The 24,811-nt window shown below is 50.8% G+C and overlaps 3 protein-coding genes and 1 long non-coding RNA gene across 12 annotated transcripts; 3 read left to right on the top strand and 1 right to left on the bottom strand.

Moving 5' to 3' along the window:
• Positions 1-41: 41 nt before the first annotated feature.
• Positions 42-10,120, top strand: SNRPA (small nuclear ribonucleoprotein polypeptide A). 4 transcript variants are annotated; one of them, XM_039853691.1, is made up of 7 exons: positions 42-60; positions 818-912; positions 3,731-3,903; positions 6,163-6,342; positions 8,163-8,336; positions 8,747-8,835; positions 9,742-10,120. In XM_039853691.1, exons 2-7 carry the CDS (start codon positions 840-842, stop codon positions 9,899-9,901), a joined length of 849 nt encoding a protein of 282 aa, XP_039709625.1. In that variant the 5' UTR covers positions 42-60; positions 818-839; the 3' UTR covers positions 9,902-10,120. The 4 variants fall into 4 exon arrangements, with proteins under 4 accessions (XP_039709625.1, XP_039709606.1, XP_039709612.1 ...); XM_039853672.1 differs by lacking the exon at positions 42-60 and adding an exon at positions 238-358; XM_039853678.1 differs by lacking the exon at positions 42-60 and adding an exon at positions 516-653.
• Positions 10,121-10,273: 153 nt separating this feature from the next.
• On the top strand, positions 10,274-14,101 carry MIA (MIA SH3 domain containing). Of its 4 annotated transcripts, XM_039853721.1 has the most exons (5): positions 10,274-11,319; positions 12,853-12,924; positions 13,007-13,140; positions 13,578-13,688; positions 14,004-14,101. In XM_039853721.1, the coding sequence occupies exons 1-5, from the start codon at positions 11,172-11,174 to the stop codon at positions 14,025-14,027; spliced, it is 489 nt and encodes a 162-aa protein (XP_039709655.1). In that variant the 5' UTR covers positions 10,274-11,171; the 3' UTR covers positions 14,028-14,101. The 4 variants fall into 4 exon arrangements, with proteins under 4 accessions (XP_039709655.1, XP_039709675.1, XP_039709664.1 ...); XM_039853741.1 differs by lacking the exon at positions 12,853-12,924; XM_039853730.1 differs by lacking the exon at positions 14,004-14,101 and having other exon boundaries at positions 13,007-13,163.
• LOC120595576 (uncharacterized) lies at positions 13,315-14,950 on the bottom strand. Its single transcript, XR_005650908.1, has 2 exons — positions 14,799-14,950; positions 13,315-13,826 (listed from the first exon to the last, which is right to left on the bottom strand). It is a non-coding gene; the product is annotated as an uncharacterized LOC120595576 (long non-coding RNA).
• Positions 14,951-15,100: 150 nt separating this feature from the next.
• Positions 15,101-23,388, top strand: RAB4B (RAB4B, member RAS oncogene family). Of its 3 annotated transcripts, none has more exons than XM_039853703.1 (8): positions 15,101-15,269; positions 16,683-16,763; positions 17,041-17,155; positions 18,540-18,602; positions 18,679-18,833; positions 19,849-19,944; positions 20,033-20,163; positions 23,014-23,388. In XM_039853703.1, exons 1-7 carry the CDS (start codon positions 15,254-15,256, stop codon positions 20,146-20,148), a joined length of 642 nt encoding a protein of 213 aa, XP_039709637.1. In that variant the 5' UTR covers positions 15,101-15,253; the 3' UTR covers positions 20,149-20,163; positions 23,014-23,388. The 3 variants fall into 3 exon arrangements, with proteins under 3 accessions (XP_039709637.1, XP_039709646.1, XP_039709631.1); XM_039853712.1 differs by lacking the exon at positions 18,540-18,602 and adding an exon at positions 15,560-15,671 and having other exon boundaries at positions 15,142-15,269; XM_039853697.1 differs by lacking the exon at positions 15,101-15,269 and adding an exon at positions 15,560-15,671.
• Positions 23,389-24,811: the final 1,423 nt, after the last annotated feature.

Raw genomic sequence — 24,811 nt, 5'->3', positions numbered from 1 at the left:
CGGAAAAGGCTGCCGAGCGAGCTGTCGGGATTGGCAAAGAGGCGCAGCCTTCACAGATTGGTGCGTAGCCCCGGGCGCCGCAGAGAGGGAGGCCTTGCAGGGGATGGGCGGGGCTTTTCTGCCGAGGCGGGAACCTAAGTGCCATTTTGATTGGCAATTTCTGGGCTGAGATTGATTGGCATGTACTGGGCTGAGATTTGATTGGCAAGATCGGGCAAGGTTTACTCTGATTGGCCAAGCTACCAAATTTCCGCGTGGGGGTTGGCTTGCAGCAAGACAAAGGCGGGGCCAGGAGAGGAAGCGTTGTGATCGGCGCTCAGAAACGTAGTAGCCACTTGCCGGAGCTGCGGCTCTGTTGGTGAGTAATCTTGGGCGCAGGCTGCTTTTGGTGTCTGGCAGGCGGGGCGCCTGGTGCCCGGGTCTTCCCGTGTCTCATGTGGGGAAACTATTTTCCCGTCGCGCGAGGCCCGGTGGTCCGTCTTTCATTAACTGGCTTTTATATCCGGGTTTCTTCTCCTGGGCCGACTTTGAGCTCGTGGGCCAATGGGAATCGCCATTCAGGACGCTCCGCCTATCAAGTCTCGTAGAGCATCCTGGGATTCGTAGTAAACCTCTCGAGATTTTCCTCACCACGCGGGAGGAGAGGCAGTATTGTGCGTTCGCTTTGTTTTCTAAGCTGTACGCCCCTCTTCCTTGTTCCGTGTCTTACCTGATCTCCTCTTTGAAGGAAGATTCCTAAGCAGCCCGTTTTAAGCCCACTTTGGGATAAAGGATTTAGAGAAACCCAAGGCTGAAATTACCTTTTTTCCTCTTTCAGCCCTACCTCAGCACCTCACACCATGGCAGTTCCCGAGAGCCGCCCCAACCACACTATTTATATCAACAATCTCAATGAGAAGATCAAGAAGGATGGTGAGTTCTTGGGGGAGTCCAGAATCTAGGCTTTCCCTTACGAGCCGGTCCCTTTTCCATCCCTAGCGTAGCATCCACTTCTTCAGCCTTCTCCAGGCAAAATGTTAACACCTCGGCCTTTGCGCATGCCGCTTCCTTTGGCTTTAACACTCCTTCAGTTCATCTTACTCTGCCCATTAACCTGCTCATTGTTGCTCATCCTTCAGGGTTTTAGAGACCCCTCCTCCAGGAAGCCTTCCCTATTTCCTTTCCCCTCAAGTGCATGCGGCTCACTTCCTATAGGCCCTGGACTTGTCCCCCTCCTCCCCTCACAAGCCGTGATTGTTTTGGGCTGTCATAGGGCTCTCTCCACTGGTCTGTGAGCTCCATGAAGGCAGGAACTGGGACTGGCTTGGTCACTGTCATGATCTCAGTGATAAGCCCACAATGAAAGTGAAAGGAATGGTTACGATGCCTAACAGTGTACCGGGTGCTGATGTATGTCTTGATTACATTTATTTTCACAACCCTGCAGGTAGGAACTATTACTTCCATATCTCAGATTAGGAAACTGAGACTCAGGAATGATGTGACTTGCCCAAGGTCACACAGCAAATAAAAGTGGTTGAGATCACCGGTGTGGAATTCTACTGAACTCAGTTCTTGACATCAGATATACTTTTCCATTTTTTTTCCCAGCAATTTACCACTGTTATCGAACCTTGTTTTCTATATTTGAAAACTGGGCAAAATCCTAATGCCTTCTTTGCATGGATGTTGCAGGGATTAAATTAGCAAAGTCTCCATGCAGTACTTTTTATTGGTGCCTAGCAGTTGGGGGCTGGATAAACGTTAGTTGTAATTATTACCTCAGTAAAATTATGGGGAGAACCAAAGGAGCTCGCTGAGATTAAGCTTGAGGTTACCAGTAAACTTGCTGTTGAAAACAAAGTAAGCCGTATAAATCCCCTATATGCTTTTAAAGTATGGTGCTCAGGCAGTACTCTGTAGTGCTAGGGACACACTGGTGACTGGAACAGTCCTGGTCTTGCTTTCATGGAGCCACGAGTCCAGTGAGAATGAGGAACTACCAGACAGTGATAGCCCAGAGTAGCCAGGGCCATAACTGTGGGAGAAGCACAGGGTTAGGAGTGGGCAATGAGAAAGAGGGATTGATTGAGTTTCATAGAAAAGAAGATATTTTAGAAAAGCTTTCCAGGAAACAGTACAGTTGATTCTTGAACGACACATGGGTTAGGGGTGCCGACTCCCACGTAGTCGAAAATCCTCACATAACCTAAGTCAGCCCTCTGCATACACAGAGTCCAAACCACGGATCGAGAAGGATATTTATGTTATGTTGAGGGAGAAAAGTGTTCCTAACCTGGATCAGCATGTGCAAATGTCTAGAGATGAAAGAGTTCGGGGCATTCTGGGAAGTAGAAATAGTTTGTGTGTGTGCCTAAGGCCTAGTGGCCTTTGACTCAAGGAGAATTTTCCAATGAGCAGTGCACCAATGACTCCTGGGGCTTTGTGGGTTGAGTGAGGTGTTGGACTTCGTCCTGAGAGCATAGGGAACCAGGAAAGGAACTGAGTTAATTGTAAAAGATCTTGCCAGTTGTGGAGGGAGTGGGCCCCAAACTGGGTTCCTGGGTATGGAGGATGGGAACAACCCAGAACTGTCATCAGGAGAATTTTGGCTAATTGCTTAAAAACACCTCCGCTTTCCCTCCGTTCCTCACACCCACACGCATTTTATTCTCTCTCCTAGTATCTTTTTCACTAAGCATCTTCAGTTCAGATACCTTCTTTGCATAAGATTGGTACCGTTCCAACTGTTAAGTGGAGCAGTTTGCTAATGAGGTGTGGTGGTATTGGATTCAGAAGGGCTTGATTCCCAGCTCTACAGTGTCTTCCTAGAATGCTTAGGACACTCCTGAGCCAGCGACAAGTCATCCGAGAGCCTGTTTTTATGTTAGTAAAATTGGGACAGTTACAGTTGCTCCCTCATGGGGTGGTTGTGAGAATTTAGTGACTTTTTTTAAAAAAAACATTTAATGGTATCTATCTATTCATGCAAGCGTTTCTGGAAAAGTACGTGGTCTGGAGCCTGCACTGAACATGGGGATACTGCGGAAAACAAATACTTCTCTTCAGAGGGAGAGCTAGACAACAAGTAAACAAACATGGGGAGGTGGAAAATGCCATGAAGGAAAAGCAGAGTATGAGGGGTGACATGAGGGGGCATTTCTTTAGCTAGAGGGTGGTCAGGGAAGGAAGGCCTCTGAGGGGGAAGTGTTTCTGCTGAAACCTGGCTGGCTGGAAAGAGGCAGCCACCCAGGAGAAAGGTGGTCCTGGTAGATGGAGCAGCCGGTGCAAAGGTCCTAAGGCATGCTTGGTGTGATGGGCCTGAGAAACGGTTGGGAGGCGAGTGAAGGGAGGCGAGTGAAGTAGCGTGTGGGGAGAGATGAAGTTGGAGAAGTCAGCTAGGGCCACATCGCACAGGTCCTAGTGATGAGGAAAGAAGCGTTTGCATTTATGAAGCACTTGCTATGGTCCTTTCCTATGGGACTCGTGTTCCTCATATAGCCATCCTGCGGGGTGGGAACTGTTGCTGTTGACCTCTTAGGCATCATCACCACCATTTGAATGGTTCTTGGCTGCTTCTGTTATTGCTGGCTCTTGAGGAATTGCTGACCCATGGAATTCTGGGTACTCTGTCAGTTGGCTAATGGTTTCCCTATTGGGCTGTACTTTGCTCTGAAAAAGGAAGCGTGAGACCCGGGACGTGGTACCGAGGCCTCTAGTCACCCATGGGTCTTTTTTTACCCCACTGCAGAGCTGAAGAAATCCCTGTACGCCATCTTCTCCCAGTTTGGCCAGATCCTGGATATCCTGGTGTCACGGAGCCTGAAGATGAGGGGCCAGGCCTTTGTCATCTTCAAGGAAGTCAGCAGCGCCACCAATGCCTTGCGCTCCATGCAGGGATTCCCCTTCTACGATAAGCCTATGGTGAGCAGTTTGGACGTGGCGGGCATGCAGGTGCACGGGTGTGAAGTGCTACAGGAGACGGGATTGGCCTGGACTTCTGTCATCTGTCCCTTAAGGATGGACGTTTCTCCTGCTATTCCTCAGCACTCATTCTTCACTGTACTAGGGTGTGGGGACACACAGTGATGAAGGGAGCCCACAGCCCTGCCCTCCCAGAGCCATAGTGCTGTGAGAGAGACAAGCCTGTCACCAGATGGTAACAGGGGTCAGAGCAGGGATGCGGGAAGTGCACAGAGCTGGGTGAGGTTAGGGGAAGCACCTCACCCAAGCTGGAGGTTCGAGAAAGGCTTTCTGGGTGAGGTGAGACTTGAAATAGAAGAGTTAACTGGGGAGGAGAGGGTGAAAGAGGGTTGGGCAGAAGGACCATGTGGGTTAAGGCCCGGAGGTAACCAGGAGCGTATGTAGTTAAGGGAGAGAGTCCAGTTCATTTTCCTGGAGTGAAGGGTGGAAGGTGGTGGGGAGGGCGTGTCCAAAGTCAGGATGTCCTAAGAGGCTGGAGTTTGTCCTGAAAGTATACTTGACTCCAACGATGCTGAGGAGCCAGGGAAGGGTTTAAAAGATGCCTGTGGCTGTTGGTTAGGGTAGGTTAGAGAGGGAAGATTGAGGCTGGGTCCGTCTCCCAGGCGGGAGGGGTTGGGCCCGTCTCCCAGGCGGGAGGGGTTGGGCTGGGGCCAGGGCCAGGGCTGAGGCTGTGGGGTGGTTGCAGATGTTCGCAAGGCCAGGTGGATACCCGATGGGGCTGCAGTCTGTGAGGTAAATGGTGGCTTAAAGTCCCTGCGCTGAGCTGCAGTTCCCGCCACACTGCTGTTAAACATCTGCGGTTCTTCAGGCTTTTTCCTTCGTCCCTTAATTGGTTTTCAGTTTCGACCTGGTTGGAATGTGTTTCCGTGAACCATTTTCCTTGGGGAGGTGACAGCAAGTGTCAGTGCCTACAGGTCTCCCAGACAGGTGACCTCCATGAGGGAGGCAGGCCATGTGGAAGACAGTGGACCCCTGAGGATCAGAGCAGCCTGGAGCCCTCTCTTCTCCATTGCTTTGATTTCTGTCTTGTCTCTTCTGGGTCTGTGAGCCTGGAGTTGCCACATCTTCCAGTTACCTTTCTGGAGCAGCTAGGAATTAGCTTTTGAGATATAAAACCCATAAATCTTTTTGCGTTGACCCTCCTCCCTGCTTTTTTTCCCAAATCACTGCTTGGACCGTATCAAGTATTCAGGCGTGTATGAGTTTTGTGAGGGAGTCCTGTCAACTCTGCCTTCAAAACACCTACCTGCTGCCCACTTCTCACTCCTTGCCATTGACCTAGTCCCAGTCTTGTCGGGACTGTGGCCGCGGCCTGCCCGCCAGTTTCCCTGCTTTGACCCCTGCTCCCCACAGGCTGTTGGCGCTCCTCGCGAGACATTCCCCTGCTTACAACATTCCACAGTTCCTGGCTTTCTCAGGAAAAGACAAAGTCCTTCCCACAGTCCCCAGGGTCCCCTGTTGGCCTCTGTGACCTTGTCTCCTCCCCCGCATCCACAATGGCCTCCTTGCTGCTCCTTGAACACACGGTAGCTCTTTGATGGCTGTTTCCTTAGCTAGAACGCTCTTTCCCTGGGTGTCACGAAAGCCTCCCTCCCTCCCCGCTCTGTGTCTCTGCACCAGTGTCACTTCACCGAGGCCCTTCCTGGCCCTCCTATCTGAAAATTTCAGTTCTTAATACTTCTGCAGTTCACTTTTTAATCTTTATTTTCTCTTTCCCACTGAAGGAGCTCCACGAGGGTAGGGCTTTTGTGTGGTTGCTCTTTGCTGTCCCTCTAGAGCAAGCAGAGGGTCTGTAAACAGCCGAGTGAATGAGATTTTAGCTTTGGGTACTAGGTGCTGTTCTAAACATGGCGGGGGGTGACTATAAACCCCCTGCAGAGTGCTCCTGTCCCAGCCTTGTCATGTGGGGCTTTCACTTTTGGCTTGATGCTCAGGGCTGTTCCCATCCTCCCTTCAGAATCTCAAGAACCCACTAACTGAGCATTAAGTACGTATCAAGTACTGTTCAGAGCACTTGGACTCATATAATTCTCACAGTTATTCTTTGAAGTGGGAAATACACAATCTCATTTTACAGATGAGAATGTTGAGGCCCAGTGGTTTCTATAACGTTACTCACTGAGCTCCTGGTAAGATGTTTTTGCACTCAGGCGATTTGGCTCCAGAGTCCACTCCCTTAATCCTTCTATCTGTCGGCAGCGCATCCAGTACGCCAAGACTGACTCGGATATTATTGCCAAGATGAAAGGCACTTTTGTGGAGCGGGACCGCAAGCGAGAGAAGAGGAAGCCCAAGAGCCAGGAGACCCCAGCTGCCAAGAAGGCTGTGCAGGGCGGGGCTGCCGCCCCTGTGGTCGGGGCTGTCCCGGGGCCTGTCCCGGTAAGCTGGGCCATCTTATCACTAGGTCTTCCTCTGCCCCCACGCATGGTTTGGGGCAGGGTGGGGAGGGGTCTCTGCTTGAGGATTCATCCCCCACCACGCCACACACCCACCATTTCCTTAGAGAGATTGTACGCCTATCTCTGGATGATGGTCTCTCCACCCAGAAATGCCTGTCCCTGGCTGCCAGTCTCTTTCCTTAAGGTCTTTCTTTCTCTGTGTCTCAAGTCTCGTGGTTTCTCTCCTTGACTTTGATTTTGCCATCTGTGCAGAAAATCCAGAGGAAGTTACTAATCAACAGTTAGGATTAATAAATGAATTTAATTTAGCAAGGTTGCTGGATTAAAAGGACAGTATGGAAAAAAGTCAGGTCTATTTCTGTATGGTAGTTACACACAAGTAGACTTCAAAATGAAAAATAGGTCTGAGGAGTCAATCAAAAGTTGTGCAACCCTCTGAAACTACAGATCACTGCTGAGAGAAATTGGGGACGGCCTCAGCAGATGGGTAGGATGTCTCCTTACTGTTCAGGTGTCAGTTCTTAACAGAATGGTCTAAGAGTCAACACAATCCCAATCAAAATCTCAACAAGAATTTTTGGGGACACCGACAGCCTGTTTTTAAAGGCGGAAAGGCAAAGCGGGACGAGCGAGAATAAAGCTGGGTGCCTGCTGTCAGAGGGCAGAGTGGTGTGGTATTGGCATAATGGTAGGCAGATGGATGGGCCAGTGGGGCAGAGTGGAGTCCGGAAACAGATCCACACTTGTGTGGTTCCGCACTGTCTTATGGAGATACTGCTGTAGGCCATTGGCGAAAGCATTTTGTTTCTTGGTAAGTGATGCTAAACCAATTAGATGCCCGTAAAGGAAAAAATTAGCTCTACCTCAACTATGTATAAGTTAATTTGGGAGGAATCATACATCTGAACGTGACAGCTAAAACAATAAAGGTTCTGGAAGAAAACAGGAAAATGTCTTCATGACCTTGGTGAGGGCATGAAAAGTGGGAACATCCTGTTTTCTAAACAGGATACAGAAAGCACAAAGTACGAAAGGAAAGATGGATGAATTGTACCCACTCTTAGGTCTCCAAGTCTCTGTGTGGGCTTTTCTGGTCGGTCACAGTGTATTTGTCCTACATCCACTGATGCCAACTCACAGTGTCTGGCATTGACGATGATGTCTCGGTTGCTGTCCAGCTTCCCCGCTCTTACCCTAAACTTTGACTCTTCTGGTGTCTGGCAGCCCTGTCCCCTCGGTGCTGTGTGCCATCGAGCTGTTTTTCTCTCCCCCTTACTGCCACCCCTCCCATTTCATTTTGCACCTGCCCTGACCATCCTTGTTCATCTCTACCTCACTGTAGGTCTCTGGGTCTGTTTCTTTTGCTTTTTCTTAAAGTTTATTTTTATAAGTGAAAATACAGTGTGCTCATTATAGTGTTTATTTCCACCCCTCTTAGTTAACAATTTTAGGTAATGTTTTGAAAATTTACCAGTCTTTTTTTGTTGTTCACGTGTCTATAACCAAAATTATATTATACTGACTGATTTTTATATATTAAGAAAATATTTATTTACTTTTATGATTTGATGTCCACCTTTACCATGGATCTGTTTTGCTTCATTTGTCTCTCTTGGGTGTCCTTTGTCTCTTTGGGTGCCTTTTTCACCTTTTTCCATGCCCGGGTCTTTTCTTTCTGTCTCTCACACCCTGGGTTTTTTCTAACAACTCTGTCTCCTCTGCGCCTCCTGCCGAGACCGCAAGCGCATCTCCTCCCACCTGCTGGCCGCCAGCTCAGTCCAGCTGATGCTCTCTCTGCAGGGCATGCCGCCGATGACTCAGGCACCCCGCATCATGCACCACATCCCGGGCCAGCCTCCCTACATGCCGCCCCCCGGCATGATCCCGCCTCCAGGCCTTGCACCTGGCCAGATCCCACCAGGAGCCATGCCTCCACAGCAGCTTATGCCGGGCCAGATGCCACCTGCCCAGCCTGTAAGTGTCTGGTCCTCCCGGGGTCTTGTATAAATAGTGAGAATGTGGGACTTGAAGGGCAGCAGTAGAGGCACTGTTAGGTTGAGTGGTCTGAGCAGGCCTCCCTGAGGAGGTGCCTCACCACAGTGAGGAGGAGGCCCTGGGGCAGCGAGGGATTGGCATGTGTGTTGGAGAAGCTTTGGGAGGTCAGGGTGAGGCTGGAGCGGTGGCCAGCACCTCGGTTCATTCAGCGACCTGCCAAGCAGTGTCTTCTTGTGGCTCAGTCTAGAGGGCACAGAGTGGGGGGACAGGCTGTGACACACAGGGGCTGTTGGGTGAACGGCTAGAAGGGATTCAGGTTGGGTTATGGGTGGAGAGCAGAGGGCAGCGGGTCCCCCACTAGACTCATGGGCTCCCGTCTCTCCCTGCAGCTTTCAGAAAACCCGCCAAATCACATCTTGTTCCTCACCAACCTGCCGGAGGAGACCAACGAACTCATGCTGTCCATGCTTTTCAACCAGTAAGTGGGGCCTGTGGCCGGGCGGGGACTGGAGGGTGATGGCCAGGAGGTGGCACCATGGGGATAGGCCTCAGAATTCAGCACGTTGAAATGGTGAGTGGGAGGTGGGGAGCTTTGATCCCCCATGCCCTGCTGATGGGATGTAGACAGCAGCTCCCATTACAGAGGGTAACCAGTCATTGTTCAGTGACATCAGCGGTTGTGCACTCACCTGATGGCTCTGCTTCTGATTGTGTAGCCTAAAGAAATTCTTAATATGAGTCCCAAGGGAGTGTCGACGGGCCATTGCTCGCAGTGGTCTTGGTGGGGAGTCTGTGGCAGCCTGGGCAAAGGGAGGGGTCAAACAGTGCTTGTAGTGGCGTGCTGTGCGTTGGTTAGAAGGGAGAGAGTGCGGGGGATGGTTCTTTGTAATAGTGCCGAGAGGAAATTTTGAGGTACTGGATAAAATAGAAACAATGCCACGTGTATACCATGTCTACAAAACAAAACAATACACATTTCGTAAGACGACTGATGGAGAAAAAGTAGGCCAGTCAACACGAGGCTGGTTGCCTAATGGGGAAGGAAGTAGGGAATGAGAGAGGGAAATAAAGAAACAATTCTTAAAAGTCAGGGTAGTGGTTATTTCTGGAGTGGAGGTGGGTGGGTTATGATCGGGGAAGGAGGTGAGGGGGCCGAGTTCTGTTTCTTCCTCTGGGTTATGGTTGCATAGGTGTTCATGTTAGAATTTCTCATTGGATGATATGTTTACACTGTGTGCACTTGTTTACGTTAGGGTTTTTCAACTTGCCACTACGCACATTTTGGGCCCAGTAATTCTTTGTTATTGAGGTCGTCCCACCAGATGCCAGAATGTTAGGGAGACGTGCCAGTTCCGGATCCCTGAGGTCTGTCCCCTTCTCCTAGGTTCCCTGGCTTCAAGGAGGTCCGGCTGGTCCCTGGGCGGCATGATATCGCCTTCGTGGAATTTGACAATGAGGTGCAGGCAGGGGCTGCTCGTGATGCCCTGCAGGGCTTCAAGATCACCCAGAACAATGCCATGAAGATCTCCTTTGCCAAGAAGTAGCGCCTTTTCCCCATGCCTGCCCCTGCCCCCTGTTTGGGGGCCTCCCCTCTTCCCCTTGGCTCAGCCCCCTGAAGGTAAGTCCCCCTCGGGGGCCTTCTTGGAGCTGCGTGTGTGAGTGAGTGGTCACACAGCATTGTACCCAGAGTCTGTCCCCAGACATTGCACCTGGCGCTGTTAGGTTGGAATTAAAGTGTTTTTTTGATGTTTGGTTTTCACAGACATATGTCGTTTTTATTTTGTTGTCCGTGTTCCCTTTTCTGCATTTAAGAAGAGTCTGAATTTTTGGACCTCTCAGCATGTGGAGTTTGCAACCTTGGGAAAACACAAAGAGTATGAACTAATATTGTCCAAGCTGAAGTCACCTGCACTATTTTGGCAGATTTCAGTGTTGTCTCAGTCAGCATTCAGTGCAGGAAATCGAGGCCAAGACTGCCTTGTACCATTGGGCAGGTTCTGTACTGCACAAGGATGCCATCTTTAATGGTGCACCGTTCACTCTGTAGACTTGTGTGTTTATTCCAATAACTTTCTAATGTGATAGAGTGTCAAGGAAGAGATTTTTCTTTTCCTTTTTCTAATCTTTGCAAAAGTGCCTCCTATTGTAGCAACAGCCCCACGGCAATCACTCTAGGTACTTCGGGAAGAAAAAGAAGGGGATTGGGTGCTCATGAAATCATTGGGTTTGAAACACTTGAGTTTAAATTCGCAACCCCTGATTGAGCTGCAGTCTAGAGAGGAAGATGCCCCTGCTAACAGGAGGCCCGAATTGACCTGATCTCATGGGGGAAGCTACTGACCAGATGCTGGTACAAAGAGTGTGGCCATTGCATACACCGCGGACCTCCCTTGCTGGCCATCTGCCAGCCAGAAGCCTTGCGGGTGGCTGAACCAAATTCTTCGGTGCTCGCAGCTGCAAAGGAGGCTGGGAAATGTAGTTTCTGGCTGGACAGTCATATTTCCAGGCTGAAGCTATTGATGAGGGGAGATCGAATGGGGGACCTTCCTTAGCTGTCTGTCACACACCTGATCTTGAAAATTTTAAATTGACTCAAAAAAATATTGCTTAAAATGCTTCCTCATACCACATACAGTGGGAAAATGAGGTCATTTGCCAGAAGTAGAACATTAACTACAAAAATAAATACAATAAGACATGTTAAATTTTCTGGATATTCTTTTCTTGCCAAGGATCTAACGCCCAAGGCTGCCCCTGCTCTGCTCTTTCTGTTAAAGAGGAACATCACTGAAGTGGTGAGACTTGTAGCGCCAAATGCAGACTTTTCTCCTTGTAGGAGCTGAAGGATTGGAAGGAGAAAGGGGGCTGCCAGCTTCACGAAAAGACAATTACCACAGATGGCAAATGAAAACATCTCGTCTACCACACTGGCAGTCACAGGTTCTGTGGTCAGCAGATCCTGGTATTTGCCAACTGCCTAGGGGACTCCCTAGCTGTTCCCTCGCCCACTCTTTTTCTTTAGTTTCAAGTATACAGTACACTGGTTAGAGTCATTTTCTTGCTGTGTAAAGAGGAATCTTTCTATGTTAATACTATATTGTTTGTACTCTGTGATATATTGTTTGTACTGGCTACCCCCGCACCCCCACCCCAGGCACTTAGCAAACACAGTAAATTCAGCAGATACTTGCTGAGTACCTATTATGTACTAAATACTGTTCCTGGTAAAGGATATTCAGTGGTGAAAAAAATAGACACACTATTTCAAATACTGTATTCTGATATAAGCAAAATATGTCATGGAGTGATGGGAGTGGGGCTGAGGAACAGTAACTGGGTGGCCCAGGAAAGCCCCCTCGGAGGAGGTGACGTGACATTCACGTAGAGCTGTCTGACGCTCCCATGGAACCTGGAGCTGGGTGTTAGGTATGTAGAGATGGCTTAGGTCCAGTGGCCCCTAGTGGATTCCCCACCCCAAGCCTTTGTGAATTCATCCTCTTCCTCCTCGCTACCAAAAAAAAAAAAAAAAGTTGGGACTTGCCATCCCAGAGGTGAGAATGCCTGGGGAAAGAGGTAGAGGCTCAGGAGAATGATCTCAGCAAGTGGATTTCTATTTGAAGCACAGTTTTAGAAGTGAAACTTGTATTCGAATTCTGTACTTTCTCATTCTGATCTTGGGCAAGTGAACTCCCAGCTCAGTATGGGCCTGGAGCCAAATCCAGCCTTGTCATTTCCTGGCCCTGTAACCTTGGACAAGTTCCTTAAGGCTCTATGCTTCCATATCCATTTGAATTAATAAAACATAAAACGGTTAAGGTTCTATAAATAACTTTTAGCTTTTATTATCCTTATTTTACAAATGAGAAAGGTGAGGCTCCAAGAGGAGAAAAAGCTTAGGCCAGGTCACTCAGGAAGTGGCTGGTGAGGATTAAGGGTGGTGAAGAAGGCGTTGCTTAGCCTAAGGCCCCACATGTAACATTCGCTTGCACTTGAGAGCTGGGGCTGTTTCTGGCGATCAAAGGGCCGTCTGTTCTGCCCTTCAGCACAGGAAATTCCAAGGTGGTTTTCCATACTGGCTTCTCTGATTCTGTCCCTGGAGGGGACAGCAGAGAGGCCCAGGTACTCAAGCAGACTCAGGAGAAGATGGAATTGAATATCTCTGCCTGCCTGTCCGGGCCTCTCTGATTGTTGAGGGGGTAGCTGTCACTTGGAGTGGCCTGGGCTGCTTTGGGTCTATCTGATTATTTCTTTGGGCGGGCAGCCCTCACCCTGCCTTTGAAATGGTTCTGGCTGGGTAGCAGTCTCTAGGTGGTGTGGACGAAATTTATGACTGGTTTAGGGCGGGGACAAGACCCAGAACACAGGTTTTCTTGTACTGCTGGAGAGGGCAGGAGGAGGTTCGAGACCCCATTCTCCCCTTGGTCACTCTCATAGCCCATGATGGCTTGGTCCAGGGTGTTCCTCGGTGTCCTCATCTTGCTGTCTGCCTTCCCAGGATGTAGTGTTGGGGGCCGCCCCATGCCCAAACTGGCTGAACGGAAGCTGTGTGCTGATGAGGAATGCAGCTGTAAGAGCGGGGGAGGGGGCGGGGGGCTTGGGTTGCCAGCCTGTGTGGAGGGTGCTGTCATTCCTTTCTGTTCCTTCCCCAGACCCCATCTCCATGGCTGTGGCCCTTCAGGACTACGTGGCCCCTGACTGCCGTTTCCTGACCATACACAGGGGCCAAGTTGTGTATGTCTTCTCAAAGCTGAAGGGCCGAGGGCGGCTCTTCTGGGGAGGCAGCGTGAGTTTTGAGAAGAGGAATGGGTATGGGGCCAGGGTGGGAGTGCGCCCTAATTTTTCACATAAAGGAAACATTTGAGGGGGTGGACCGGAAGCTATCGTGATCTATTTTCACTTTGTTTAGCAATTATAGGGCACCTCCTATGGTGCCAAATTCTGTTCTAGACTCTGAAGATACAACAGCGAATAATCCTTTATTTTAATGGAAGGAGACAAGCCATCAAAAATCAGCAAATGGGTGCTGTTTTGAAAATTAACATACATAGAATGACTTGGTAACTACATCAGATGGTCAGGGAGGCGATTTTAAGCTGAGATGGGAGTGACAAGGATGGAGCTAGCCATGCGGAGATCAGCGAGAAGAGCTAATGCAAAGGTCTTCAGCAGGCTGGGGTTTGCCATCTTCCAAGACCCTGGCTTTTAAACCCTTTTCCTCAGGTTCAGGGAGATTACTATGGAGACCTGGCTGCTCGCCTGGGCTACTTCCCCAGTAGCATTGTACGTGAGGACCAGACTCTGAAACCTGGCAAAGTCGATGTGAAGACAGATGTGAGTGTCTTGGTGGCTGGCAGGGATCTGGAGGGAGGATCCTTGGGTTGTGATGATGGGCAGAGATACTCCTACCCTTTGCTCCCCGGCAGCCTCCTTGTGTGCACTGGGACAAGTTTCCTGCCTCAGTTTTCTCGTCTGCAAAATAGGGAGTGATTTCTAAGTCCCAGTCTAGTTGAGAAATGCAAAGATTAGAGGGCTCTGGGCTATTTTGCATAGCACTTGTGTGGCCAAACCTGGCCCCTGCTGCTACAGCCTTTGCTAAAACCACTGGTCTGACCCGCTGGTTTTGTCCTCACTGTTTCTCTTTTCCAGAAATGGGATTTCTACTGCCAGTGAGCTTAGCCTACTGCTGTCCCTGCTGTTTTTCTCTCCCTGGCTTTATGCAAATACATCAGCCAAGTGCAAACTACCGGTCTCTGTGGTTTTTGTGGTGAACTGTAAAAGGAAATGGGTCCCCAGGTTCCCAAATCTAGCCAATCAACCCGCTGACTGCAGTAACGCCAATGGTTGCTAGGCAGAATTTCACTGACTAAAAGCCCTTTTCCCTGAACTGGGTATTGGAGGTGGGCTTCTAATCTTAGATATCGCACAGATGCAAATGAGAAGACGGAATAATCTAAACAGCTCAATTAGGTGATTGTGGCGTCCTCCAGACCTGGGGTCCCCAGACCCTGGGCCATGGACCTGTTTGTGGCCTGTCAGGAACCCGGCCACACAGCAGGAGGTGAGTGGCTGGCTGGTGAGCAAGCAGAGCTTCATCTGTATTTGCAGCCACTCCCCACTGCTAGCTAGCATCATCGCTGCCTCAGCTCCACCTCAGATCATCCATCAGGCATTAGATTCTGATAGGAGCACCAGTCCCTGGTGCCAAAAAGATTGGGGACCACTGCTCTAGACCTAAGGGAGAGAATGGAACTATTGAGAATGGGCCAGTCAGATGAGGAAAACATAAATCACAGAGCAGAGGGTTTTTGGAAGATTATCTGAAAAGGAAGGTGGGAGGTTAACCCGCCCCCACCCCCGCCAGCCCCAATTTTTTATCGTTCCTGCCTTTGAGGTCAGAAGTCGCACTCGCCAGTTAAAGAGCCGCCCCTCATTCAGGCTCACCTCTGTTACTCCTACCCGTAAGCCCTTCTTTGCATCGTATCCCCGCCTCCAAGTCCGCTCCTAATCCAATGTGGACTCTCGACTCTGCTCGGACTTCTGACCAAATCCGTTTCTCCGCTCGGCTAAGCACCTCTGCACCGCCCCTTCCCACTTGCTCCACCAATCGCCCGTCTGGTTCCCGCCCCTTTCAATCCGTCTTCTCTCACGCCGCCAATCCACACCTTTTGTCCCGCCCCCTGGCCGCCGAGTCCTCCAATCCCCGCCTTTGGGAAGTGTGGCCTGGTATCCCGCGGCTCTAGCGGGTCGCGCCGGAGGGGGAGGTGGAGGCGGAAGTGGCGGCGCCGGCCCGGGAGTAGGAAGGAGCTGGGGCTGCAGCCGGAGTAGAGCGGCTGCCAGCCGAGGAGCAGGCGCGGCCGCGGCGCCATATTGCGGCCCTAAGCGGCCGCGACCGAGTCATGGCCGAAACCTACGGTGAGGGTGGTGGGCCGACGCTGGGGTCTGGGGTCTGGGGTCTGGCCCGGGGAGGATGCGGCCTGTGGGAATGGGGCGGGGCTTTATATATTAGGGGGCGGGGTCTGGTATTGGGGGCAGGGCCTATTGGATGCTGGGAGGGGTTAGTGGGTCTGAGGCTGAGCTTAATCGATTTGGGCGGAGCTTGAGGGTCTGGTTGTAGGTTTAATAGATTTCGGGCGGGATTTGAGGGAACCAGCCATGATGGATAAGGTAGATATTGAGGGAGAGGTTGGTCCTTAATGTGTCAGGCGGAACCTGCGTAGATGAGGCTGGACTGTGTGAATGGCAGAGGTCGAGTTTAATGGACTATGGGATTCCTGAAGGGATGCTGTGGACCCTGGGATTGCTTTGGCTTGAGAGGTCTAGCGTGGGGTTCGGGGTGAGTTGGGGGTACAATTAGGGGTGGGACTAGTGGCAAGGGGTGGGGCTTAAGCTTGAGAATAGGGGCAGGGCCTTGGACAGAGGGAGGGAAGGAGGGACTTAGGTGGTGGGAGGACTGAGTTCAGTAGAAAGAACACTGGTTTAGGTGTCAGAGGGAGCTGCATTCATTGAACAAATAGAAAAAAGCATAGAGCAGTGGTCCCCAACCTTTTTGGCACCAGGGACCGGTGCTCCTGTGAGAATCTAATGCCTGATGAGCTGAGGTGGAGCTGAGGTGGTGATGCTAGTGCTGGGGAACGGCTACAAATATAGATGAAGCTTTGCTTGCTCGCTGTTGCTCACCTCCTGCTGTGTGGCCTGCTTCCTAACAGGCCCTGGACTGGTACAGGCCACAGACAGGTCCACGGCCCCAGGGGGTTGGGGACCCCTGGTATAGGGAACAAGGCAAAGACCCTGAGGTGGGAACCAGCTTGTCATCTTCAGGGAATAGTCTGAAAGCCAGAGGCTGGAGTAGAGTCAGTGGGTCAGAGAGTGGTAGGAAGTGAAGTCGTGAGGGGCAAGGGCAAGATTGTAGTCCTTGATAAAGTGACTCTCAAAAAGCCTTAGCAATGTAATAGCTAAGATCTTGGACTCTGGAGCCAGTAGGCCTGAATTTGAATCCCAGCTCTGCCTAGCTAGGGCCTTGGGCAAGTCATTTAACCTTTCTGGCTTCAATTTCCTCATCTGGAAAACGGGGATAATTATTAGTATACCTCCCTCGTCAAGTTTTTCTAAGGATTAAGTGAGCTATTGATGTAAGTAAAGAAATTTAGAACTGTCTCTGGTACATGGTAAGCCTTATATAAGAATTACCTGTTACTGTTACCCATTGCTCTGTTTCTGCCTGTGTCTTTCTCTCCTTATAACCGTGATGGCATCTCTGTTTTCCATATTTTCCCCTGTATCTTTCTCTCCATATGGGTTTTCCTGATTTTGGCTCCATCTGTTCAGACTTCCTCTTCAAATTCCTGGTGATTGGAAGTGCAGGAACTGGCAAATCATGTCTCCTTCATCAGTTCATTGAAAATAAATGTGAGTGTCTGAGAGTGGTCCTGGGAGCACCAAATGGTGGGCACAGGCATGGCGTGGGCAAGTGGGCAGCAGGTGGGGTGGGCAGGGGTAGGGCTCGCCACAGGAATAACTCCAGTGCTGGCAGCCTGGTCCTCGCTTTGGTATATGCGCTTCACTAGGTCCTTCTTGAGCCTCAGTCGCCGCAGCAATGAGAATGGGTTTGTACAGGCTGAGGAGGCCTTGGAGGACAGGGAATCCTCTGAGTCCTGCACTGCCTCTTCTCGCCCTCCCACTTCAGTCAAACAGGACTCCAACCACACGATCGGCGTGGAGTTCGGATCTCGGGTAGTCAACGTGGGTGGGAAGACTGTGAAACTACAGATTTGGGACACAGCTGGCCAGGAGCGGTTTCGGTAGGTGGGCTGGGCTCCCATGGAGAGAGAGAGTCGGGGGAGGAGAGAGGAGAGAAAATGGGAGAGAGGTGTGCAGAGTCACTTGGAGACACCATGATAGGAGCAAGGAGACACTGAGAGGGCAGGCAAGGCAGAGGGAGAGGGACAGAGACTGCGAGTAGCAGATACATAACAGCCAAAAAAGAAGGAGTCTTGGAGAGAGGATGACAGAGACAGTGAGAAAAAAGGAGAGAGAAAGAAGCATTGTGAAGAGTGAGAGACCCATATGGCTGGAAGGATGGAAACTTGTGCCCAGGAAAAGACCAGGCCTGGAGAAAAAGACACGGTTGAGGTGGGCGAGGGTGCGGGTGTGAGGGGGTAGAGAGGTAAAGAGAGTGACTAAAACAGAAAGGGAAAAGGACACTTGAAAGAGATACACTCAGAGAGGGAGAGAGAAAGAGGCGCATGAGAAAGAAGAAGAGAAAGATAAAGGAAATGAGACAGAACAGAGACAGAGGGTGAGTGGGACAGGTGTAGCCAGAGAGATTGAGAAATACCTCTGTGTTGCGGAGGGAGAGAGAAACGCGTAGGGCTCAGCTCACAGTATGTTTTCAGGAAATGTCTGCAGAAGGGTGATGGACACATAGAAATCCTGAGTCTGAGAAACAGAGAAACAGAAAATCCAGTCCATGGAGAAGTGCGGTCCCTGGGCAGCACTTAGTAGCTGCTAAGTTAATTCTTGTGTGTTAGTTCACTGTGTGAGGCACATAGAGACCAGAGACAGAGAGGGTGAAAGAGAAGCAGGTGTATGACATGAATTGGATTTGCAGTAAGTGCTTAATAAATGCTTGGTTGGAATGATTGCGTGAGTTCCACAGGGAGCCAGACTGGTGACACAGGGAGTTAGTTGCAGACAGTTGGCCACACTGGGAAGGGGGCTTCCTCCCAGATACAGCAGGAAAGGAATAGCGGATATAATTGCATAGCACTTGGCCAAGACTGGGCAAAGGGGAGATGACAGAAAATGTTGATGAATGGATGGAAGGAAATGTAAGTGAGGATGGGAGAGCCAGAGCCAGACAGAGAGAAATAGAAATTTAAAGACACACCCATGAGGGAGGGAGACAGAAAGACACAGACCAATGAAGAGATACAGAAAGACAGGGACACAAAGACAGGGGGAGACTCAGACAGAGGCAGACAGACAAACAGCTAAGAGAGGCAGAGATTGAGGGAGACAGAGACTGCGAGACAGAAATCGTAGCGAGATCAGACCATGCCAGGTTTTGGAGGATGGGCCAGCAGCGAAGGGGGGCCTCCGAACCACCAGTCTTTCTCCGCAGAGGGGGGCAGTCACAGGGCAGACCCCAGCCTCGGGGGTGACTGGGTCCCCCTGGCCCCACAGGTCGGTGACGCGGAGTTACTACCGAGGGGCGGCTGGAGCCCTGCTGGTGTACGACATCACCAGGTGGGTGTGCGGAATGGGTGGGGTGGGGCCTGGGCGCCCCTCTCCTTTGCCCACCTCCGTTCTTCTTTCTTCACAGCCGGGAGACTTACAACTCACTGGCTGCCTGGCTGACGGACGCCCGCACGCTGGCCAGCCCCAACATCGTAGTCATCCTCTGTGGCAACAAGAAGGACCTGGACCCTGAGCGTGAGGTCACTTTCCTGGAGGCCTCCCGCTTTGCCCAGGAGAACGGTGAGGGTCGTGCAGTGGACTGTGTGGTGGGCCGGCGGAGATGGGGAGCCGTCCCCCAGGGCCATGGGTCTCTAAGGCTGTGCCCTGCAGGGGAATGTCGACGTTTAGAGGTTGGGGTTCAAATTCGAGTGTGGCCACATGTGCACCGTGTGACCACTCTGGTCCTCAGTTTCTTCGCCTAGAGAGTGGGGGTCACAATGTTTCTGTCGTACGTCCTGCGTGATGGTTAAGGGAGATGGTCCATGGGAAGCCCCAGCACCACCTGGATGGGTACTTGATAATGTTGGCTGCTAAGAAGGTTCAACCACCATAGGGAGGGAACAGAGTATCAGTGTAAGGTGGAGGCTGCAAATTCCGATGGCCCCAGGGAACAGGCTCGTTTTGTGAATAAATGTGATAAGACAGGGTAGACCTCACATTAGTAGGCACTGGCATTAGGGGAGTGGACAAGACTGACAGCCATGTCAGAAGGTATGCAAGGACAAACACGTTTAAAAACATCGTGTTGGCCAAACATCTGCTGGCTTCCAGTTTGTAACCTCCAGGCTTAGAGGAGGTTTTGCCATCAGAAGGATGTGGGTTTCAGTCCTGGCTCTTGATTTACTGTGAAGCCTTGTCACATGACCGATGGGTGGACTGTGGTGGATCTAGACCTTGCTAGATGGTGCTGGGGCCACAGTGATGAAGACTTGTCCTGAGCCTAGCTTTCATGGGCTCACAGCCCAGAGGGGTCAGGGTTGGGCTAGGGGTGGCACAGGGGGTTGGGAGAGCCCAGAAAAGGCACCTGACCCATCCTAGAAGGTCAGGAAGGACTTTCTGGAGGAGATGTGTGAGCCGAGCTCTGAAAGAAGAGCTAAGTGGGCACCTGGGGAGGAGAGCATTCATGACAGGGAAACGACCAGGAGTGAGGGCAAAGGTGGCACATTGGAGGAACAGAATGAGAAGCAGCCAGGCAGGGTCAGAGTGGGAGATGGGGACTGGCCGAGGCCCTGACCTCCTGAGCGTCTGCCCTCAGAGCTAATGTTCCTGGAAACTAGCGCTCTCACTGGGGAGAACGTGGAGGAGGCTTTCCTGAAGTGTGCCCGCACCATCTTGAACAAGATCGATTCAGGTAAGGTCCCGACCAACCGGAATGGGAGTGGAAGGCAAGGCCCAGCTGTCTCCAAGGGACCAATCCTGACCTCTCCCCTCCCCGGCAGGCGAGCTCGACCCTGAGAGGATGGGCTCAGGCATTCAATATGGTGACGCTTCCCTCCGCCAGCTGCGGCAGCCTCGGAGTGCCCAGGCTGTGGCCCCTCAGCCCTGTGGCTGCTGAGACCTGCAGTGCCAGGTGGGATACTGGGGACTCAAAGACTGCAAGGGTGGTCTCCTGATAAGGGGAAGTACAGACCAGAGACAGAAAAGGAGAGATGACTAAAGCCATGGGGAGAAAGATGCAGAACCACTCGAGTTAGAGTAGCCATCTTTCCGGCCGCAGCGAAGTCCTTTCCATCCCACTGCCAGCTCTCTGCCCTGGATCTCCGACCCTCCCATTCATGATTCATCAAATATTTACCTAGCGTCTGCTGTGTGCCGGGCCCTGTTCAAGTCACTGGTGAAACACACAAATCCCTGCCCTCATGGAGCAGACAATCAACAAGATATATAAGAAAATTATGTATTAGGGAAATAAGAGCTATAGAAAAATAAGGCTAGGCGAGGAGGGGTGGAGAGGTGGAGGAGTGGAATTTTAAACAGGATGGTGAGGCAAGGCCTCACTGAGAAGGTGACATTCGAGCATGGTATGTGCAGGCTATGGGAGTGGAGGGCAGCAGATCAGGGCCCGGTGGGCCATGGGGCAGACTCTGGGTTATACCCTGGGTTGAGGGTCATAGGAGGGCTCTAAGCAAGAGGATGAGGTCTGATTCAGATGTTTACAGAGTCTCTCTGACTTCATATGGGGCTAGGAGGTGGCTATGAGGGATAGGGGTAGTTGCTGGGAGACCAGTGAGGAGGTTACTGCAAAGTCAAAGTCAAAGACAGTGGTGGACAAAACCGTGGTGAAGGCAGAGGAGGAGTTGAAAAGTGGGTAGGTTCTATATCCTCCCTGGTTTCTGTCTCTAGTCACATCTCCCCTTGATGTAGCCACTGGGTCTTTCTAAAGCACAAATTGGATCCCGTCCCTCCCCTGTTTAAAACTATTCTTGGCTCCCAGGGTCCATAGGACGCAGCTGACGCACCTCAGCCTGGTGCTGGACTCTTCTGGGTCCGGCCCCGGCCAGCCTCACCTGCCTCAGCTTTCATCTCCCCCCACCTCTCAGGCTGCTGCAGCCACACTGAAGTTCTGTCTGTTTCTTTGAGTCTTTGCACATGCTGTTCCCTCTGCCAGGAACACCGTTCTTTCCCTCTCTTCCCTGGTAGCCTCCTCCTCTTCCTTTGGGAAGCCTTGTTTGTTCCAAACTCCTGGACAGGCTTGCAAGATACTACAGGATTTGGTCCCGTCCCCACCTCCCTGGGGGCGTGAATGTCTTCCCAGTTCTTTTCCCCTCTGTGCCTCATGCTCCCTCCCCTCTAGCTACTGGCAACTCTGGGGCAGCTGTGGGGCAAGGGGGTTAGACTTTGGATATACTTTGAAGGCAGAGTCAACATGATTTCCTGATGAATGGATGTGGAAATTGAGAGAGAGGAGTCCCGGGTGAGTTCTTTGGGTGTTGCTCTTTTTTCTTTCCAGGTCTTTCTATCTGCTGTGCTTTGGCTGGGTGTGCCTGTCCTCCTGCTTCCTTTCTTACACCAACTCCCACTCATCATCTGGTCTCTGGTAACAGGACTTTTCCTGCAGGAACCTTTATCCCAGGCAGGGTCACTCCCTCTTGCTAGGTGGTCTCAGAACTGCCTCCTCTTTTTCTAAAGTGCTCAACTCTGTACACTGGTTATTATTTGCCCAGTGTTTGATTTCCCCATCTGAGAAGGAAAGGAGGTGACAGATTACAGACATTAGAGCCAGGCTGCCTGCGTTTAAATTCCACCTCTGTCACTAGGTGACACTGCATTTAAATTCCACCTCTGTCATTAGCTAGGTGACTCTGGGCAAATTCTTTAACCTTTCTGGGCCTTGGTTTCTTCAATAATAGTACCTGCCTTATGTGGATGTTGAGAAGATAAAGAATTAATTCGTGTAAAGTGCTTAGAACAGGGACTGATGCTTAGTAAAGACTCATAAACAAGGGCTATTTATTATTTTTCTCCTTTTTATCCATTTTAAAAACTCTGGCTGTGCAGAAAAGGATGGATGTGTACTCTTCGCCCCAAGGCTTAGCACGGGGTCTGTTCAGGGTTTGCCCTCAGGAAATCAAATAAAAAAAGATGATGCTTTTTCAAACTTAGTTGACTGCAGTCCGCGGGAGGAAATATATATTAATCTAATACTGTCACACACGTATGTATAAAATTGAAACGTGTTTTCTTAGCACTAATATTCTTTTTTAAAAAATCGAGGTGAAATTCACATAACATAAATCTAGTCATTTTAAAGCGTATAATTCAGCAGCATTTAGTACATTCACAAGATTGTGCAACCACCACCTCTGTCTAGCTCCAAAACATTTCATTGCCTTAAAAGGAAATCCCACTCCTCATCCCCCAGCCTCTGGCACCCACTCATCTGTTTCTGCCTCTGTGGACCAATATTCTTACATGCAGTGCAGTCTGATATTTTCTATGTATTCTATTTTCTGTTTCAATAAAAGATTGGCCAAGGCCCACCAAACTGATTTCCCAACCCACTAATGCAGTGCCACACATTGAAATCACCTGGAGAGCTTTAAAAACAGGTGTCTGGGCCTCACACCAGAAATTTTGGGATTTCTAGAAGCTCCCAAGTAAAGCTATCTGCAGCAAAGCAAGAACCGTTAACCGAATATGTCTCCTTGGTTTGGAAAACCCTGGAATGAGACCTGGAAGTGACACAGAGTGACAAAAGTGGGGTAGAGTGACACAGAGGTACTAAGGTGGGGACATGAAGTTTAAACACTGAGATGCCTCTCTACAGACTCAGGGAGATACCCTCAGAGAGAGCGCCCCAAATTACATGTAGATGAGAAACAGAAAGTCAGACAGACTGTAGAAACTGGGTGTGGATGGATGGACACACCAGCTGGACAGAGCCAGGATCCTTCCCATTCATCACACACTTTTCTTTCAGCTCACCTGTTCTCCAGGACCAGCCCTGCCCTTCCGGCTGGGGCCCAGACCCAGGCCCCGGGAGACCAAGCCCCTCACCTGCCCTGGCTCCCTGAGAAGCTGCCCTGCCACCTGTCCCCCTTCCCTGGCCTGGTGGGGCCTGGCTGAGGGGCAAGACTGAGCCACGGGGGAAAGGGAAATCCATACCTGCTGCTGCTTCCTCTGTCTTGGCTAACCCCTGTTCCTCCTGAACCCCTAGCCATTCATTCTCTAAGAGTTCCCAAAACCTGAGACCAGGGCCATTTGGCCCCAGCTCCCCTGGCCCTGCCATTGTGAGTACGAGTTATTTATTACCTGGAGGCCTGCCCTGCTCCCGGCCCCACCCCACCCCCACCCCACCCCCCACCTCCTCACACCACCCCACCCCACCCCTCATAAAGCATTGTTTACACCTTTGTCTTGGTCTCTGTCATTTTAGGGTGGCTGGGAGGGAGGGGAGACAGAAGAGGTCCTTGATGTAAGAATCATGTGTCATGATGTTTGGGGCCATGTTTATAGGTCGGACATGGTGTGGGGGTACACCATGACTCCATGACTCAGGTGCCTGTTGTAGAGGGAGTCCGTCACTGTGCACATTTTGTGATTGTGTGCTGGAGGCTCATGCATGTAACAGTGATGTTCTTGTTTGTGACGTGAGTGATGGTATCTAGGAATGTGTGCAGCTTGTGTGTGTGACACTGTTGTTTGTGAAGACTGTGTCCTCGATGATTGTATCTGTGAGGCTGGTGGTGTTTGGGACGCCAAACAACATAAATAAGAAATCTGGCCTGTGGGTGATACCTATGCATGTCTGATGTCTGAAAGTCCCAGGCAGTGTCTGACTATTGGGTGTGTGACTGCATGTGTACCCCTGAAGTCCGTGTGTGTTTTGATGTAAATTTGGCTCCTTTGACACACCTATGTGTGACCATGAACCCTGTGTATGTTCCTAAGCACTGTGTGGGCCTTTGTGCAACCCTGACTCATGTGCATACTGGAGACCAGTGTATTATCACTTTGTGTCCAGGTGAACCCGCTGACACCGCACGTGCTCTAACAGGGACAGGTGCAGCCCTCTCCAGACATTCCCAACTGCTTTGTTACCCCTAAGTCAACTTTAACCCTCCATAGGGAGGCTTGAGACTCGGCTCAGCCTAGGAGATGGCGGAGGGGGCGGGGCATTTCAATAACTCATCTGCATAGTCCACCCAGGCCCAGCTACCCAAAATGTTCTTAAAGACGGGAGGCTGTCATGCAAATGTCTTCTCTGCGTAGCATTCCTAGGTGGCTTTTTTCCGACTCCCACAATTGTCACGAGGAGATAAAGGCAGAGTAGGTCATGATACGTCTGCACATTCCTTCTAGATCGCTCTCAAGGACGTTCCGCACTTTTTCCTCCGTTATAAAAAGGCCTTATGTAAATTATCACTTACGTGTTAATTTACATACATTTCCCAACTGACTGCGTCGACATTTCTCAATATCCCATCCCTATTCTTGGGCAGTGAGAAGGCAGAGCTGTTCATGTAAATGATTCCGATCCTCTGCATGCCACGCCCCTACCCCGCCACTCATTCCGCGGCGTTCTCGGCTCGGGGTGGGCTCGTCCATGTAAATAGCCTTATCTGCATATCTCTTCCACACCGCCTGGCATAATGAGCGCAGAAACTCCCTAAACCAACCTTTTCTGCTTTTCTGCTCTCGCGCAAAGGGGGCGGAGCGTAGAATGCAAATGACCCTCGTGTCAGCCGGCCCACCTCCCCTTCTGAGGGGGTTTGTTC

This window comes from Pteropus medius, unplaced genomic scaffold (genome assembly GCF_902729225.1).
Source record: "Pteropus medius unplaced genomic scaffold, Ma_sr-lr_union100, whole genome shotgun sequence".
NCBI classification, from domain to species: Eukaryota; Metazoa; Chordata; class Mammalia; order Chiroptera; family Pteropodidae; genus Pteropus; species Pteropus medius.
This window is presented reverse-complemented; position numbering and strand designations above follow the sequence as displayed.

Coding starts and splice junctions, on each gene's coding strand:
- SNRPA (XM_039853691.1), top strand. CDS start 840: ATGGCAGTTCCCGAGAGCCGCCCCAACCACACTATTTATATCAACAAT. Junction 3,904..6,162: donor CCTTCTACGATAAGCCTATG/GTGAGCAGTTTG, acceptor ATCTGTCGGCAG/CGCATCCAGTACGCCAAGAC. Junction 8,337..8,746: donor AGATGCCACCTGCCCAGCCT/GTAAGTGTCTGG, acceptor CTCTCCCTGCAG/CTTTCAGAAAACCCGCCAAA.
- MIA (XM_039853721.1), top strand. CDS start 11,172: ATGCAGACTTTTCTCCTTGTAGGAGCTGAAGGATTGGAAGGAGAAAGG. Junction 13,141..13,577: donor GGCTCTTCTGGGGAGGCAGC/GTGAGTTTTGAG, acceptor CCTTTTCCTCAG/GTTCAGGGAGATTACTATGG. Junction 13,689..14,003: donor AAGTCGATGTGAAGACAGAT/GTGAGTGTCTTG, acceptor TCTCTTTTCCAG/AAATGGGATTTCTACTGCCA.
- RAB4B (XM_039853697.1), top strand. CDS start 15,620: ATGGGATTCCTGAAGGGATGCTGTGGACCCTGGGATTGCTTTGGCTTG. Junction 16,764..17,040: donor TCAGTTCATTGAAAATAAAT/GTGAGTGTCTGA, acceptor CTCCCACTTCAG/TCAAACAGGACTCCAACCAC. Junction 19,945..20,032: donor CTTGAACAAGATCGATTCAG/GTAAGGTCCCGA, acceptor CCTCCCCGGCAG/GCGAGCTCGACCCTGAGAGG.